At 47.4% G+C, this 16,042-nt stretch overlaps 1 protein-coding gene across 1 annotated transcript; it reads left to right on the top strand.

Moving 5' to 3' along the window:
* Positions 1-452: 452 nt before the first annotated feature.
* On the top strand, positions 453-14,789 carry LOC119381126 (F-box only protein 47-like). The gene is made up of 5 exons (XM_037649100.2): positions 453-728; positions 10,017-10,178; positions 11,326-11,468; positions 12,366-12,510; positions 14,009-14,789. Exons 1-5 carry the CDS (start codon positions 551-553, stop codon positions 14,122-14,124), a joined length of 744 nt encoding a protein of 247 aa, XP_037505028.1. The 5' UTR covers positions 453-550; the 3' UTR covers positions 14,125-14,789.
* The last annotated feature ends 1,253 nt before the right edge of the window (positions 14,790-16,042 follow it).

Below are 16,042 nucleotides of genomic sequence, written 5' to 3'. Positions count from 1 at the left end.
TTCGCGTACTAATTAAATTAACGAGAACGGTGTCATTCGCGCATCAGCCGCGAACCGCGAACACTTTCACAACTCTGACGTCACGGACAACACAAACGGAAGTGAGCAAACGCATCGCGTTGTTGTTTTGAGATAACGTGAGCTGTTACGTTAGGCGTGCGGAGACGGCGCACACGAACTGCCAGCCATCTCCACTCAGCCTTTGCGACTGCCAGTGCCACAGATTACGTGCAAGATAAACGCGGGCTTTCTTCCCCCTCCTCCTCTCCGATGTCCTTCCAAGATTACTTTTCGTCTATGCCACAGCGTACCGTGCGCGGGGCCCGCGTTTGAACTTTATACGGAATTACGGATTACCGCACTGGCGCATTGGCCCACGGCGACAGCTATAGATACACAGCGAATGTACTTTTGCAGTATCGCTATAATAGTTACTGCGAATGCATCATACGCTACCCCCTTAGATGCCCATGTTAAGTGACGAAAGTAGCGTATCGTACCCAAATAACGCTATCTCTGCGCAGACTATTCTGAAATTTTCTATTCCTCCATGCACGCAGGGCACCTACGGCGCGAGGAGCTGGCGCTGCGCCATTTCATTCGCTGCCTGTTCCTGTCCGAGGTGAGGAACGAGGATAGCTGTGCATGGCTGTTTAGGCTGCTGCAGCCCTGGCCGCTGGTGTTCCGCGCCAAGCTGATCTTTATCATCTACGGGCCGTGCTGCCACCGTGAGTTCGTTGCATTCATGCTGCCGCTCCGTTTAGATTAGAATTAAGATTAGATAGATAGATAGAATAGATAGATAGATAGATAGATAGATAGATAGATAGAGATAGATAGATAGATAGATAGATAGATAGATAGATAGATAGATAGATAGATAGATAGATTAGTAGATAGAGATAGATAGATAGATAGATAGATAGATAGATAGATAGATAGATAGATAGATAGATAGATTAGATAGATAGATAGATAGATAGATAGATAGCTCAAGGAGAAGAAGCGGGACTATTTCTTTGCCGCGGAGGCAATCGGCTGCCGCGCTTCGGTCATATGGGCGGGGCCTCTCCTTTTTTCTAAAGTTGTACCCGACTATAGATAGATTTTTTTTAAAAGCTGACACCGAAATGCTTGAGTCGGTGAGTGCTAGATCTTGCATCAAGTACTTGCTTGGGGGTTTGGCGAAAGAAAAGTTCTCGAAACTTCGCTACAACGTGAATGCTTGTTTTTTAGTTCTGTTGTGTTTTTTTTTTAAATATAGAGATCAGGCCTACTTACCAAACAGAGCAGGAGTTAACGCTTCTAAAACGCCGTGGGAACTACAGCGAGCATCGCCATTTGTGTTCAGCTTTCGTGTAGCTTAGCCACTCACTTTTCATGGTCAGAGTGGCTAAGGTTATTGTGGGAGCGTAATTTTCAATAACTGTCTGATTTCCAATTCGGGCTTGTATCCTTTCTATAAATGTAATAATTATGTGTTAATTATTAATTATCACAGTCGCTTTATAAATGTTGGGAAATAAATATCGTGATAGCGATAAGCAATAAGCCCCACATTTTTTTAGAAATAAGCAAATGCAGCGTAATTTAGTTTCAAAGAATGAAAGTTTGAAATAAAGCAACAAAAAGAATGATGCTGGAAAAAAGGGTGCCACACCCTCTCGAAGTTGGTTTCTTCACAATAAGAGATGTTTTGTGGAGAAGCATACTCCAGTGATAATCAACGAGCGATCAGTGAAAGTTCTGTTTGAACAAAACTGTACGCAACCGGTGTTACGAAATGAACACACACACACACACACACGCACACACACACACACACACACACACACACACACACACACACACACACACACACACACACACACACACACACACACACACACACACACACACACACACACACACACACACGCACACACGCGCACACACACGCACGCACACACACACACACACACACGCACAAACGCGCGCGCGCACGCACGCACGCACGCACGCACGCACGCTTCTTGATTTCTTAACACACATTCCTTGATTTCAGCAAAAAAGATTTCAAAGTGCTACATAGCAAACTCCCGATTAGCACAGAATGTGCACGTTTTGTATTCTTTGAATGTAAGCGAACTAAGCTGTGCAAAGGCCAAGCAGTGGTGGTTCAGATCGCACTTTCGGAGGACTGTTTTCCTTTGCATATCAACAGTTCGTCAGATGGGAGGACGCTGCCCTGCACGAGTCCTCAGCAGTCAGTTCTTCAGGTCCGGTGCTTAAGTTTATGCCGCGCACTTTTGACACTTTTATATGTAACGTGGTGAAGAAGACGCGTGGAAACTGTCATGGTGTTTCTTCGGTTGATGTAAAAGGCCAAATGCACACTCGAACGCATGCTCTTATGAGGTCCGTTTCAGAAAAGTGACGCAAGCACTCTTCTCGCGCTCAAAAAAAAAAAAAAAATAACGACGGAGAGGGGAAGGGGCGGGGAGGGAAAGAGGGAAAGCTTATACGCTAAAAATGCATGTAGTTGCACTCAACGTGAAAGCTGTAGGAAGTGCGGAGCAGTGATTCGCCTGTTCTGATCAGCGACGATCGCGTTCACGGACAAGCGCGCGCTGGCGTTCCAGACGTGTGCTTGCTCGGCGTCCATGGCGTGAAAGGAAACCTTTATTTGTGATGCAGTAGCGCCCTCTCCCCTCCTCCTTTCCCTCTCACCCTCACTTCCCTTTTCCACCCCTTTGCTACACATGGCTATCCTATAGACGGCTATGTTATACAAGGTTTTCCCTGCGTGACGTCATATATGGCTGTGCTATGCTTTACCCTCTCCCTTTCTCCTTCCCATGCTCCTTACCCTAACATCACTCCTCCTCACCCTCACTTTCCTTTTCCGCCCCCTTCCTATACATCGCTAGGGTGGCTACCATTCTAGCCACCCTAACATCGCTATGTCATACGTGGTTTTACTTGCGTGACGCCAAGCGACATGAGACGACGATGACAGCATACTGTCAAGCATACTACAGCACTCGACAGCTCGGGCCCCTAAAGTGCTCCGCACTTAAAACACTTTTTGGGAAGCTCTTTTCGTGCCACAACCGTGTTCATTGCATGACGTTCCTGCGTTAACTTTCTTGAAAACTCGGCGCTCGCCCCTTTTTTATCAGGAATGTTTTGTCACGCTGTTAGCGCGCACGTGCACGCGGGGTTAAAGGCCAACTCCGGCGATTTTTTGGCCATGTCAAAGTAATGGTGCTTTTATGTTCCTGAGACGCTCCTGTTACGGGCCCGATAGCAGAAATACTCGGCAAATTGGAGAATAATTTTAAATAAGCAAAAAAGCGCGACACCGAAACCGAAACCCAACCGAGTGTACTGTCTACGTATGACGTAGACGTTGTTACGAACGAACCGGAAGTCGTGCAAGGCATGCTGGTCACGCCGGCGCGGAGTATGAAAACTGTGACAGCCGGGACGACCAGCGAAGCGCCGGCTAAACCAACGCTGTCTGTCGCCTTGTGCACAGCAGACGCTCGCTGTAGCGGCCGAAGCGCCGAAGTTAGCGGTGCCCTCGGCTGCGTCACTTCCGCCGCCTTCCCAATACTGACGTCACAGACGCAATGTTGCCAATAATTGTGGGAAGCCAGGAGGGCGTTTGCAGACAATCTTTAAAATTCATTTGCAAACAATCTGCGCATGTCTCAAGCCTGTAATTTGGCATAAATGCCGGAAACGTGCAAAGGAACGTACCCAGCGAATTTCATTGAGATCCATCGACCTCAAAAAATCGCCGGAGTTGGCCTTTAAAGCACGCGAATGCATGCAATATTGCTCACGAATATTGCTGTGACGCAAAACAAACAATGACATCCAAAGAGCACCGCTATTTTTAAGAGCCATGTCTTCTGTCTATTTGAAAGCCTTCTTTGTCGTGCGTTGAGGTTAATTATGCAGTTGGTAATGATGAGAAAGACTACGATTATACGTAGAACAATGGGGAGCAGCACGGATTTCTTAATTGGTCACTGTGTTTTGAGGATGTCGTTTCATCGACACTTGGTTATTGACTCACAAAACCTTAGAACTGAAGCTCCACCTCACAGGTATATAGTTAAAAAAACACAACAAAAAAACCAAGTCAGTGAAGAAAGCAAAATAACGTAATCAGGGGCAGTTGTGCGACTGCGGATACCGAAGCGAGGTAATTGATTTACTCTCCTTCCAACCTGCTGGGAAGGAGCTGATTTCGCGGTTCACGTGCTTGCACAGTCGCTAATAGGATCAGCGCTGTCCGATGCAGGACTTCCTCATGATTCGCTTATTTCTGCAGCAACTCTGCAAAAGGCATTCGTCTGATGTCTGGGGACAATCGCGACCGCAAAAGATAAAAATTCCAGTAAAGGTGTCTTATTTGATCATTCCGTGGACAGAGTCATGCGCGGAATATTTCCGTGCCTCGGCGGCAATCGTGTTGATTTTCCATTCTCTTTTCGCGGCGTTCAGCCGTCGATGCGCCACCACCGTGCCTATAAGCCGATTTTCAGCTATGGCTGTTTGTACTGCGCAGTCCAGCTTGTACAGTGCAGCGTTCTGAAGCCTGGTGTAAAAATTACGAAGCTGCCCGTACGTAATGCCGGCGGCTGTTGTTGACTGACGTTGTTTGTTGCTTGATTGACTGATGATTACTTCTTTTAAGGCGAAGCTGATATGTATCATGAGTCGAGAAGTTTTCGAGATTTGGCGAGACCTGACGATACTTTGCGAGACGTGCTGAAACTGTAAAAATCACCATCACAGGATGACGTCACCATATGACGTCACCACGACGTCAGCAGGCCACCAAAATGTGTTACGTCATCATGGCGTCGCTATGATGTCACACAACGTGATGTCACATGATGACGTCATCGCACGACATCGTCGCTTGGTCAAAGGTGGGCCGATCCCGGAGGACCTGCAAAACCACAGGAAGTGCAGAAGGCTTCCAATGCCTCCGATCCCGGTGGCAGTTGGGTGCAAAAAGCTTTCGTAGGAGGAGGAGGGGGGCTTATTACAATCCACCGAGAGAAATAAAAAAGGGATCGTTTATTTTTTACAGCGAAAGCTGTTATGAGATCATTTCACCGGCCGTTTTTGGCGCCGTAGTTGTCCGCCGCCGCCGCCGCCGGTGTCCGTAACCAATATCGCTCGAAATAAGAAAAAAAACGAAATAAGAAAAAAATTCCAGGATGGAACGAGGTTCGAACCTGGGCCCTCTGCGTGGGTGCCCAGTATTCAACCTCTGAGCCATGCCGGTGCTTGAAACTGCTTTGCAAAAAGGTCCTATACAGGCTTCATGTCGGGAAGGAACCACATTAGCATATGCAATATAGCGTGGTAGAAGAGTAAAATAAGCACCAAGCGTCGCACAACGCCAATGCTGTAACCCGGCGTCACACAAAGCGAATTGCGCAACGAGTAGGTTGTTGAATGCTTCCAACCCATTACAAAGGGCTCTGCCATAATTCTTCATCGTCATCAGGCACAGCATCAACAAAGTGCGCATAATGCCTTACATGCGTCTAGCAGGTACCACGGCTCTCTGTAGAATGATGAAAAATGGCACAGTGCCTGCTGCCCTACTTCTCAAAAATTACAATGATTTATAGCGTAGTGGGTTCCTCGCAAGTGCGCTTGTATTGGTTGCCAAGGAAGCCCATGAGCGCATGATCCACTTCCTCGGAGTCTCAGTAAAATTACAATGATTTATAGCGTAGTGGGTTCCTCGCAAGTGCACTTGTATTGGTTGCCAAGGAAGCCCATCCATTTCCTTGGGGTCTCAGTAAAGTTCTTCGCCCCCCCCCCCCCCCCCTGTCTCTCTCCCACGTCAACGTATGTTATACAGCATGACGGGAGAGGGAAATAGCGACCGGGCGTCACCCAACGCAAATTACATAACTGGTGGGCCGTTTAAAGATTCCAACCCATTACAAAGGGCTGAGCCATAATTCTTCATCGTCATCAGTCGTCGCGTCAACAAAGTGCACATAATGCCTTATAGACGTGTAGCTGGTGCCTCGGTTCTCCGCAGAATGACGAATAATGGCTTAGTAGGTGCTTCCAAACTTCACAAAAATTGTGATTTATGGCGTAGTGGGTACCTTTCTAGTGCACTCGTATTGTAGCCCCAAGAGAGCTTAACGGGCTCTAGAAACGCCGCTCTTCCAGCTTTCGCTGTGACTGTGCTGCGGTTTCAGCGCAGGCCTGGCGTTTTTTGCCTTCGAGTCGTTTTAGGCGAATGCATTGGGGTCCGTGTAACGTTTTCCTTTTGAAAGTTAAGGGGGCGCTGCAACACTTTTTCAGCATGGTCGGAAAAGGCTGCCGATCGGTAGTCAAGGCTCAGGAGAACACGCGAGCCAAACATTACAGCGCAGCACGCGGCCTGGAATTTACAATTAACTCTCAATGTCAGCTATAGGTCGTTCCCTCTTCTTTCTGCAAATTACCGTGCCATATACCCAAATTCACGGCCATTGGCTGATTTGAGCATCGTGGGCCGCATAGTTACTGTGGTCGCCGCGGGATGCCGCCACGTGCCCGCACGTGCGCTCGCGATCTTACTGAAAGTACGCCGCGCGTTCAAAGAAAAAAAAGAAACGAAAAAGTGCCCAAGGTCATGACGCGCACTTGACGTTACTTCTTTCCCCCGTGTCATCCTTCCCTGCTTAGCTTCCAGCGCGCTCGTCAGGACGAGAGAAGAGAGAAAAGCAATTACAGCGTGCGACAAATCTCTGTAACTTCGCTCGTAATTGACGGATTCCAAAAGTTTTTGCGGCGTTTGATTCGTGAAGCAATAAACTCATTTAATGAAGCTATTCGATGGTTACTTGGAAAATCGTTGCAGGACCCCTTTAAGCGTGCGGAAGCGTACGGGAGGAAAATAATGGTACGGGCGCAAGGACGTATCGGCATTCACTCCGCCCGAACATTCGTACTTAAGTGCGGGTATAAACATCGCATAGTCTCAATGTGGACAGGTGTCGCGCTACCTATGACTGATCGAGATGATTCGGTATATGAAGCAAGGGTAGGATTTAACCGCCATTCACCAATTCCACTGCATACCAACAACAAAGTATATACGTACTATATACATCAAGCAATATTGGACATGCGTGAAAGATATGATCAAGTACGCGTCTCAGCGCCATACGTTCCCAGTCGATATAGAGGCTGCGGCAATGGCTCTGGTGTGGGGTTGCTTATCAACATTGACAAGAGTAGGTTCTCAAAGGTGCACCTAAAGAACAATACACACCAGCCCTGCACAGAATGCGCCAACGGCGACGGGGTGTCGAAATCGATGTTTCGACATGGCGCAAGAAAATATACGCCACTGAGCTGTGGGTATGACGCTCTTGGCAACCGTTTACTGTAGACAGCATGTCTGCTTGACACGTTCAAGAGATTCGCGATGTTTGCTGTTTGTGTTTACATAGTGGTGCACGGTTTTGGTATAGTGTAAACTTTGCAAAACGGGCTCAGTTGACGTCTCAGCGGCGTTCCTACTTGTCCAGAGAAAAGTTGCAGCTTATATGCTTTGCAGACAGCGGACTTTCAGTTTGAACAGGTCAGGAAATGTGGATTCAGCTATGTGGATTACAGCGCGATCTCCTTATGGCTATGGCATCTTCTGCCGCGGCTTGTTGAGCCGACTGGCAAACACGTGTAGGCACCGCGATAATTCTCCTTTTGTGTGTGTGTGTGTGTGTGTGTGTGTGTGTGTGTGTGTGTGTGTGTGTGTGTGTGTGTGTGTGTGTGTGTGTGTGTGTGTGTGTGTGTGTGTGTGTGTGTGTGTGTGTGTGTGTGTGTGTGTGTGTGTGTGTGTGTGTGTGTGTGTGTGTGCGCGTGCGTGCGTGCGTGCGTGCGTGCGTGCGTGCGTGTGTGTGTGTGTGTGTGTGTTTCATCCCTCTCCATTGGCTTCTTTCTCTCATCCAAATTACACATTCTGCCAATGCTCGATAATTTCACCCTGCATTTGACGTCGTCTGTATGTCTAAGCCTAGGCGAGTGACCATCTACGCAATAATTCTTCAGCTGGTGTTTTACGTGCTGAAACAACGGTATGATTATGAGGCACGCCGTAGTTGCGGGTACCGGATTGACTTCAACCGCCTGGGGTCCTTTAACGTGCACCTAAACCGAAAGACACGGCGGTTCTTTAGGTGTCACCCCCATCGAAGTGCGGCCGCGGTGGCGGGGAATCGAACCCGCGCCTTTGAGCAACAGAAAAACTCTTAGCTGTGCTGGTTGGATTTCGTGTAATATGGCGAAACAGTGCGAGCAAGAAACATTAAAAGAACGAACAAACAAAACACACGAACACAACACAAACGAACAGCACAAGGGCCGCCCACCCAATTTGGGGGCCAAACAAGTATTTAAAAAATAAGAAAACAAAAAAGGAAGAGAGAATTTTTATTACGTTAGCCAAAGAAGTTCTCTTTATATATATATATATATATATATATATATATATATATATATATATATATATATATATATATATATATATATATATATACACGCTGCTGCCTCGAGTTGATCCATTTCTTAAGAAATAACATAACTTGACCTCCTTCCCCTTGTTTTCACCTATACGATTCTTTCGCGCTTTCTCTTTTGTCTCGACCCCTCGTCTTTAATTTTCTGCTTCTGCGCTAACGTCGATTTTATTTTGAACTTCTTTTAGTTTATGAATTCCTCAGTTCATTAAAGTTGCCCCTCACTTCACCCCGCACGCACGCACGTACGCACCCACGCACAGAGTACTATAATGGCCTTAAAAACACAGCAGCGCGCTTTGCTAAATCTGAGAAATTTGTCTGGAACCGGAGTCTAATATTTATTCTCAGCGTGGGTACATAATTTCCTAGACTTCGACGTCTCTATGCTCGATTCATTTGTTGGTGTTGCCGACGTTTCGTTTATTTCATCAAATAAACGCAAGTGGAATCGCGAGAGACGTCATTGTAAGTATGTAACAGACTGTGTTACTTGATCCCTGCGCACACATTCGAACACTAGAAAAAAAAACGATCGGGAGACATGTAGAATTTCTCCCTCTAGGATTTGGCCAAGAGCCAACTTTAATTTCGTTATTCAAACACAAGGGCAAGAATAACTCACTAAGCAATTGCCGAAGCAATACATGAAAAAGAATGTTTTGCATCCAATAACGAGTTTAAATCGAATATACATGTGTATCTTATGCTTAGCTTTTATTTAAGGGCTCGTGTTCTTGTCACAGGAAGTTCCGCAATGAATTAAACTATGAACATTGAAGCATGAGGTTCGTAAAATTACCAAAGACCCATGCAAAATTTTGTATAGCGTACCTGCGATTCGAATGACAAAAAAGACGCACGGCTGGGTATAAGTTCAACCGCCGCAGTTTTTGGGCGAGTTATGAGAAAATTTAACAAAGAACACAGCGGTAGATATCACGGTGGTGTACAATACATCAATTTTGTCTGTCGAAGCAACGCCAGTTTGCTGCACCGGATTCGTCTGGGAGTTGCATTCACTCGCCGCTATGCACACCTCATCCGCCGTGCGGACAGCCCGAACTGTGAACGCTGCCAAGTGCATGAAACAATCTATTTTGTGAAACAGCACATCTATTTTGTGACTGCCCACTTTACGTGTCGCAACGTAATACGCTCGCTTAAACGTTGGCAGGAATCGGTGTGGCAACACTTAGTGAGGGGGGGGGGGGTAGTGGGGGGAGGAGCAGGGGGAGGAGGGGGTGGTGGAGGGATGTATAACACCTCGACTTAGAAGAAAAAGAAGAAGATGGCTATCGCGTTCGATCGTCTTAAGAGAAGGGATAAGGAACCCTGTGAATTTTTGAGGGCGATGAGGAAGAGCCGGTTATAATTTGAAAACGTGCTCCTTGATAGAGGTAACGGTGCGCACGCGGTTTAGGGAGCTCCAGTGGTACGAGATATACAAGGCATAAACATAGTTCCGTGCACACGCAGACGAGCTCCTGTGGGTGCTGCCGTCGCTGCCACAGACGGCGATGGGGTCAGCGCTGCTGCGCGTCTCGCTGGCGCAGATGGGAGGGGCACTGGTGTGCTTGCACGAGGACGCCGTGGGGTGGAATTCGGATGACACCATCACGGTGCTCGAAGAGCTTTTTGGTAAGTGTATTCAAACTAATAAAGGGGTTACTAATTAAGATCATAGTAAATGGGAGAGACAGGGAAAGCTTATCAGGTGCAACAGTACAGTGAACTATCCGCGTGTTCTACAAGCGGTATATGATAAAATATACATGTGCATAGTGCGAATCAGAATACGCATACGAGCAACGTTTACGCACGAAACGTTCTCGCGCAAACGTTCTTCAAACTGTGACTGGAGCCATTTCAACTTCCTAAACGTATTTTGCGTGTTCTCATCCATTCCGCGTGTTGTCTAAGGGCGATCGATCCTTCTCGGATAGAAAGTTTAGCAGTCACATTATAGCTTGCTGGTAATGGTCAATTGGTCTCCGTCTACCCAAGTCATTCCCTCCAAAATAAGGCCGGAATATACCTATAGATGCTCTGTTGTCTAAATCTTGATGTCCTGAGCTAAGCCGCACGTGTAGGGCACACGCAAATCATTGTGCATACCAAAGAGATTGTAGTCTAGCTCATAATGCGAAGCAGTTAGGTGATTGATACCTCCCGCATTTTTATGGGCTGCAAGTCTTGCACTGTGTCCTGTGGAATTGGTTGGAGCAAGCAGTCGCAAATGCGAGATACATTCTCTTTCTAGGCGAATAAGATTCCCGTAGCTAGTTTCCTATAGCTACAGTCGCTTCTGTGTGTGGGTGGTGTCTTAGTAGCACCAGAAGCTCTACTGTTTCTTTCTCCGCTTCCCTAACATACTTTTCGCTTCTTGTGCCCTTTCACCTCGGCGCTGGTTTGGGTAAGCTGCAGAGCGTGGGCACCGGTCAGTTATATTAATGAGCGCTCGCAAAGCCAAGAGTATTGTTGAACCGCAGTGTTGCTTCTTATTTTTCTTTTTATTTTTCTTCTCGAAGCATGGACAGATTGACTGATGTCGTTCCACAAATGTTCTCAAATCGGAAATTTGGGGACATTCGGCGAACAGTATAAGTCCATATATGTCCGGGAACTCTATGCAGCCGGGGTGCATGAGTAGGAGGTTCGTGGAAGCGGATCGCTAAGCGGTTAAGCTTATCACACGTGAATTGTTTGCCCTTTGAGATCGTGTTTATTGTGTACACTTTGCACCTGACAAACGTGCGTGCTCTTCCGGGTGACGACATCGGCACAGTGATGTCACGGGAGTGGCTTCCGGTGAACCGCGCCATGCTGCTGGCGCACTGTGGATCGGACATCTGCGTCCAGATGCTCGCTTCCAAGCTCGTCAACGGACGGAAGGCTGAAGTGGCCAGCATCCTCTACAACCTGATTCTGGTGAGAAACCCCTCTCCTACATGATGTGATGGTGTGTGTTTATGGGCGTGCGAGTACGTGCCTGTTCTGTGCACGCGTGCGTATATGTTACGTGCGTGCGCGTGTGTACGTGCACGAATTCCCTCTTACTTTCGCACGGAAATATTTACCTCGCTTTTAGTAGCTACACGTGCTATGTTTCTTCTAAGACACTGGAGTAAATGTTAGACATGCACTTACTCCTCTTGAATCTATCTTGGGTGTGTGCAAGTGATGAACCTTGTCAGTTGTCACTTCGCTATTTCCAACGTGAAAGGAAAACAATGAGCAAGCTGTGAAGCGTTTGGGATGTTTATTACCGTAATTCACAGGTGCACTATGAAAAATAAGGACACGCCCATGGGCGTCCGGAGGGGGGTGCAAGGGGGGGGGGGGCGCTGCCCCCCCCCCCCTTGGAATTTTGGATAATAATTTTCTATGCAGTAGCAGTAAGCTACACAGCTTGATTAGCACACTCCAGTCCCGCATATCCGCGTGAAACATCATTCAGGATTACCAGCCAACTTTGCACGTTACATACTGCTATGGACTAATCTTGCCGGTCATGTCACGGCGATGAAACAAAAGCTACCTATGCTGTATGCCCCCTCCCCTCGCCCACACTCTGCTGATGCACCCCCTGGAAAAAGTTCTGCGGACGCCCTTGGACACGCCTATTCTGGGCGCCTTCAAATCTCGCGTTTCAATTACGTCCTTGCAGAAGGTGGCTTCACCGTGCTGTAAGTTGTAGTGAGGCGAAGGCTCTTTGTCTCTCTTACAACATTGGGGATATGATTGGCGTTGACCGATGAAGGGCTGGTTAAAAAAGCTAATGAAGTGCACGTAACACTTTCTATTGGCTGGTTTTCGTGTGCGCAGGTACAGACTGCGGTGCCTCAGTCGGCGAGGTTCGTTATCGACGTGGCGAGGGCGCTCCATGATGTGGTGGGACAGATGCGTTTCCTCAAGGAGATTCCTCTCCACAGCAGCACGCTCCTGCGCGGTTCGTTGAGATACTACGCAAGTACGCATATCTATCTATCTATCTATCTATCTATCTATCTATCTATCTATCTATCTATCTATCTATCTATCTATCTATCTATCTATCTATCTATCTATCTATCTATCTATCTATCTATCTATCTATCTATCTATCTATCTATCTATCTATCTATCTATCTATCTATCTATCTATCTATCTATCTATCTATCTATCTATCTATCTATCTATCTATCTATCTATCTATCCTTCATTAGCACTTCATTAGCAGTCTTCTGTGACTGCGACGACATAAGGGAGCATCCACTTTCCTGAAGCAGTTGTATTCGAAGATAGAACCATTTAGTAATGAATACGCGAAGTAAGCGTGGGACTGCTGAAGTATCGGTTGAAAAAAGAGCCCCAAGGAGATATAATGAATTGGTTGTCGTTCCAGGTATTGGCACAATACCTGGAACGACAACCAGGGGTATTGACACAATATTAATGAGAACTAACAGACAATAACGCCAAGGAAAGTATAGGGGGTGTTATCTGTAGTATTTTAGAATATAAATGCGAAGAAAGTAAAGTGGACGAAAAGATAACTTGCCCCCGGCAGGGGCCGAACCTGCGACCTTCGAATAACGCGTCCGATGCGCTACCACTGAGCTACGGCGGCGGTCATCCCCCCGTCCACTTTATGGGGTATATATGTGATCTAAACCTAGGAGTGTTAGTCAGCGCCCTGCCGGCGGCAAGTTATCTTTTCGTCCACTTTACTTTCTTCGCATTTATATCCTAAAATACTACAGATAACACCCCGTATACTTTCATTGGCGTTATTGTCTGTTAGTTCTCATTAATATTGTGTCTAACAAAGAAAAAAACGAGCCCTTAAGAGTCATCTCCTTTCCTTCATTCATGGGGTATTGACATAGAGGTTTTAATGAAGGGAGAAAAGATAACTGTGAGATAGGCAAACTGCTAGACTGCAAGAGATATGCATATAATTCCTCATTGGTTCAAGCGCACTAGGTGGCTACTTGCCGCTCCCCATGTGGAAAGGTACGTCAATAGAGGGCACCATGATTGTGCTTTACCCTGTTCTTGGTATTTCGGCAGGGGACAAGTCGCCGAAAGATGAGAAAGCGGTCGACGTTAGGCGCGAACTATTCGGTGCTTAATTTGTCGTTCCTAGTTCATCGTCGCTGTTGAGTCGAAGTGGCGTGTTAATGAGTGATTAAACTTCTTCGTTTAAGCTAAGTGAACGAAAGAAAGAAACTAAATAAGTTAAAAATAAAAAAGTTAGTTTATACGCAGAATCGGGGACTAGAAGGGAGCTGAATTCATAAAGATGGTGGATTCTTATAAAACCAAAGTTGGACTCCTGGTCTCTTTGGTCTCTTGGTCTGGTTGGGAAAGGAGAAACGTTATGGCTTAAGGTGACGAGTCGGTCATGTTTACGTTTTCTTTAGGCGTTCCTTGGCATGAATTTACTGCTTTCCGTACCAAGTGTGGTCCCTTCTTCCTTTTCTAGACGGCGAAGAGGGTTACGAGCAAGTCTGCCACTCCCTGCTGTCTTTCGTCTCCTCGATGCTCGAGCTGTCCTGCGTGTCGGAGTCGAACTGTGGTCGCCTGTTCGACGACGACTGAGTGATGAGAGGCACCATTCTTTAGTGGATGTCCGACCTGTCCGGTCTGGGCAACGATGACCTAACCGGACGTGCGCCAGTCAGTGCCGTTGTTGTTGCAGTGGCACATTTCAACGCCGAGACTGCGTTCTGAAGCCACAACTTCGTGGGACGACTGCTCCTAAAGCTCTGTTTGCCATACCTGGACACTTTTACTTCGACGAACAGCGTTCGGTCACACCGAGACTGTTTTCGCCATAAGCGTTCATAATACGAGACGAAACGTTTACGATTACGAACATACTAGCCTCACGTTGTAAGTTCTTGTCATTTCTATAGGGTTAGGGTGTAGTGCACCCGACACAGGACGTGCAAAGGCACAAAAGGAGGCACACACATGTGTGTGCGCGTTTCATCTTTTCTCTTGTATTGTGTTAGGTGCACTACATCCTAATCCTACTATATGCTATACGCCAAAAGACCCTAACGTACAGCGTTGGTGAAATTCTAGTCCTTACTTAAGAGCGGAGGGGGTAACGAGACTTTCGAAGCTCAAGTTGGAGCTCAGACTGTTTTTCCTTTCTATAAGAGTGCATTCCTATAGATATATTTATTTAAAGCGTGTTGTTTTACTTTAAGCCCTTGTGGAGCACCACAACGCAGCGCGGGCGCCTTTATTAGAAGCAATAAACAGCAGCGTTAGCTTTCTGCCTGTGTCTATTTTCTATCATTTTCCCGCTGTCTTGTTTCAGTTCAGTCGCGATGATCTGGGTGAAATAGAGTACACAAGGACATGCACACGCGTACACGTCAGGTGAGACCATAGATATTGAGAAGACTTTTCATTAAGGCGCGTTTACACTAGAACGACACGACACCGATTTCGGTCTGCCGACTGTCGCCGGGAGTGTCTTTTGTCGTGCCGTCGTCCTATTTACACTGAAACGACGCCAACAATCGGCCGATCGTCTGTGAAAGACGCCGTCCGCGTCTTATCGTGCTCCCAGCCTCTCGTCGGCCGATTCTCTTGTCACACAGAAGGCGCGCACAGCGACACCGACTAAACTTGCGCGCTAAAGTTGAAAACGGGAGAACACCTGCAGCTCATTTCGGCCGTCCTCCCTCCTCTACCATTGTCCCTCTCGGGGTTGCGGCGCGGCCCCCGCCACCCCTTCCGGCGTCGGGGACGGGGGTGCGGACAGACAAAGGGAAGCAAAGAAAAGACGTCGCAGGGGTGCGCGAGATGCCCATTGTCAAATGCCCGAGTATGTCGAGGGGGATCTCCCCTAAGATCTACCCCTTCGACGTTCGAAGCAACGACATGGGAAAATTTTCGCTCGGCCACCGATCTCCCGAAGACCTCCCGACGACACGTCGACCGATACGTTCTGCTGGTGTTTTTGGTCTGCCATCATGTTACACTACTACGACATGCTGTCTTTGGAGGCGTCGGCGTCGTTGTCGGCCTAGTGTGACCAGACGGTCCGGCGCCATCGTCGGCGGGCGACTCGTCGGACGACCGTCTGCGTCTGCCTCGTGTCTGCGTCGGTGTCGTGTCGCTCTAGTGTAAACGCGCCTCTCGTAGGGTCATGAGATATTTAGAAAGGAGGTTCTCAGACTCTTTTTGAGAACCATATGCAATATTTAAAAGTCGATTGCGAATGGTGAGCCGTGTAGGAAGGCAGGCAGAGGGACGTGGATGGAATGTCACGCAAAGACCGGTGCATCCTGATTCAAATGTGTCCTCGTCAGTTGTCTACTCCGCCTGCATCCTGACGGGCTGTATAGGCTCTGCATCGGCTGATCAGTGGTGCTTGGAGACGGTGACTGTGACCAACACTAACAACGAAGCTAGCGACACCCCTTGTTGTTATTGCGGTGCGCTTCATACTTACTGAGTAAAATAGACAAATATACACGTTTCGAACATAGACAAATAT

This window comes from Rhipicephalus sanguineus, chromosome 2 (assembly GCF_013339695.2).
Source record: "Rhipicephalus sanguineus isolate Rsan-2018 chromosome 2, BIME_Rsan_1.4, whole genome shotgun sequence".
In the NCBI taxonomy this organism is placed as follows: domain Eukaryota; kingdom Metazoa; phylum Arthropoda; class Arachnida; order Ixodida; family Ixodidae; genus Rhipicephalus; species Rhipicephalus sanguineus.
This window is presented reverse-complemented; position numbering and strand designations above follow the sequence as displayed.

Excerpts from the sequence above, each read along its gene's own strand:
- LOC119381126 (XM_037649100.2), top strand. The coding sequence starts at position 551 with ATGCACGCAGGGCACCTACGGCGCGAGGAGCTGGCGCTGCGCCATTTC. Across the intron at positions 729-10,016 it reads CTACGGGCCGTGCTGCCACC|ACGAGCTCCTGTGGGTGCTG; the intron begins GTGAGTTCGTTG and ends GTGCACACGCAG. Across the intron at positions 12,511-14,008 it reads TTCGTTGAGATACTACGCAA|ACGGCGAAGAGGGTTACGAG; the intron begins GTACGCATATCT and ends TTCCTTTTCTAG.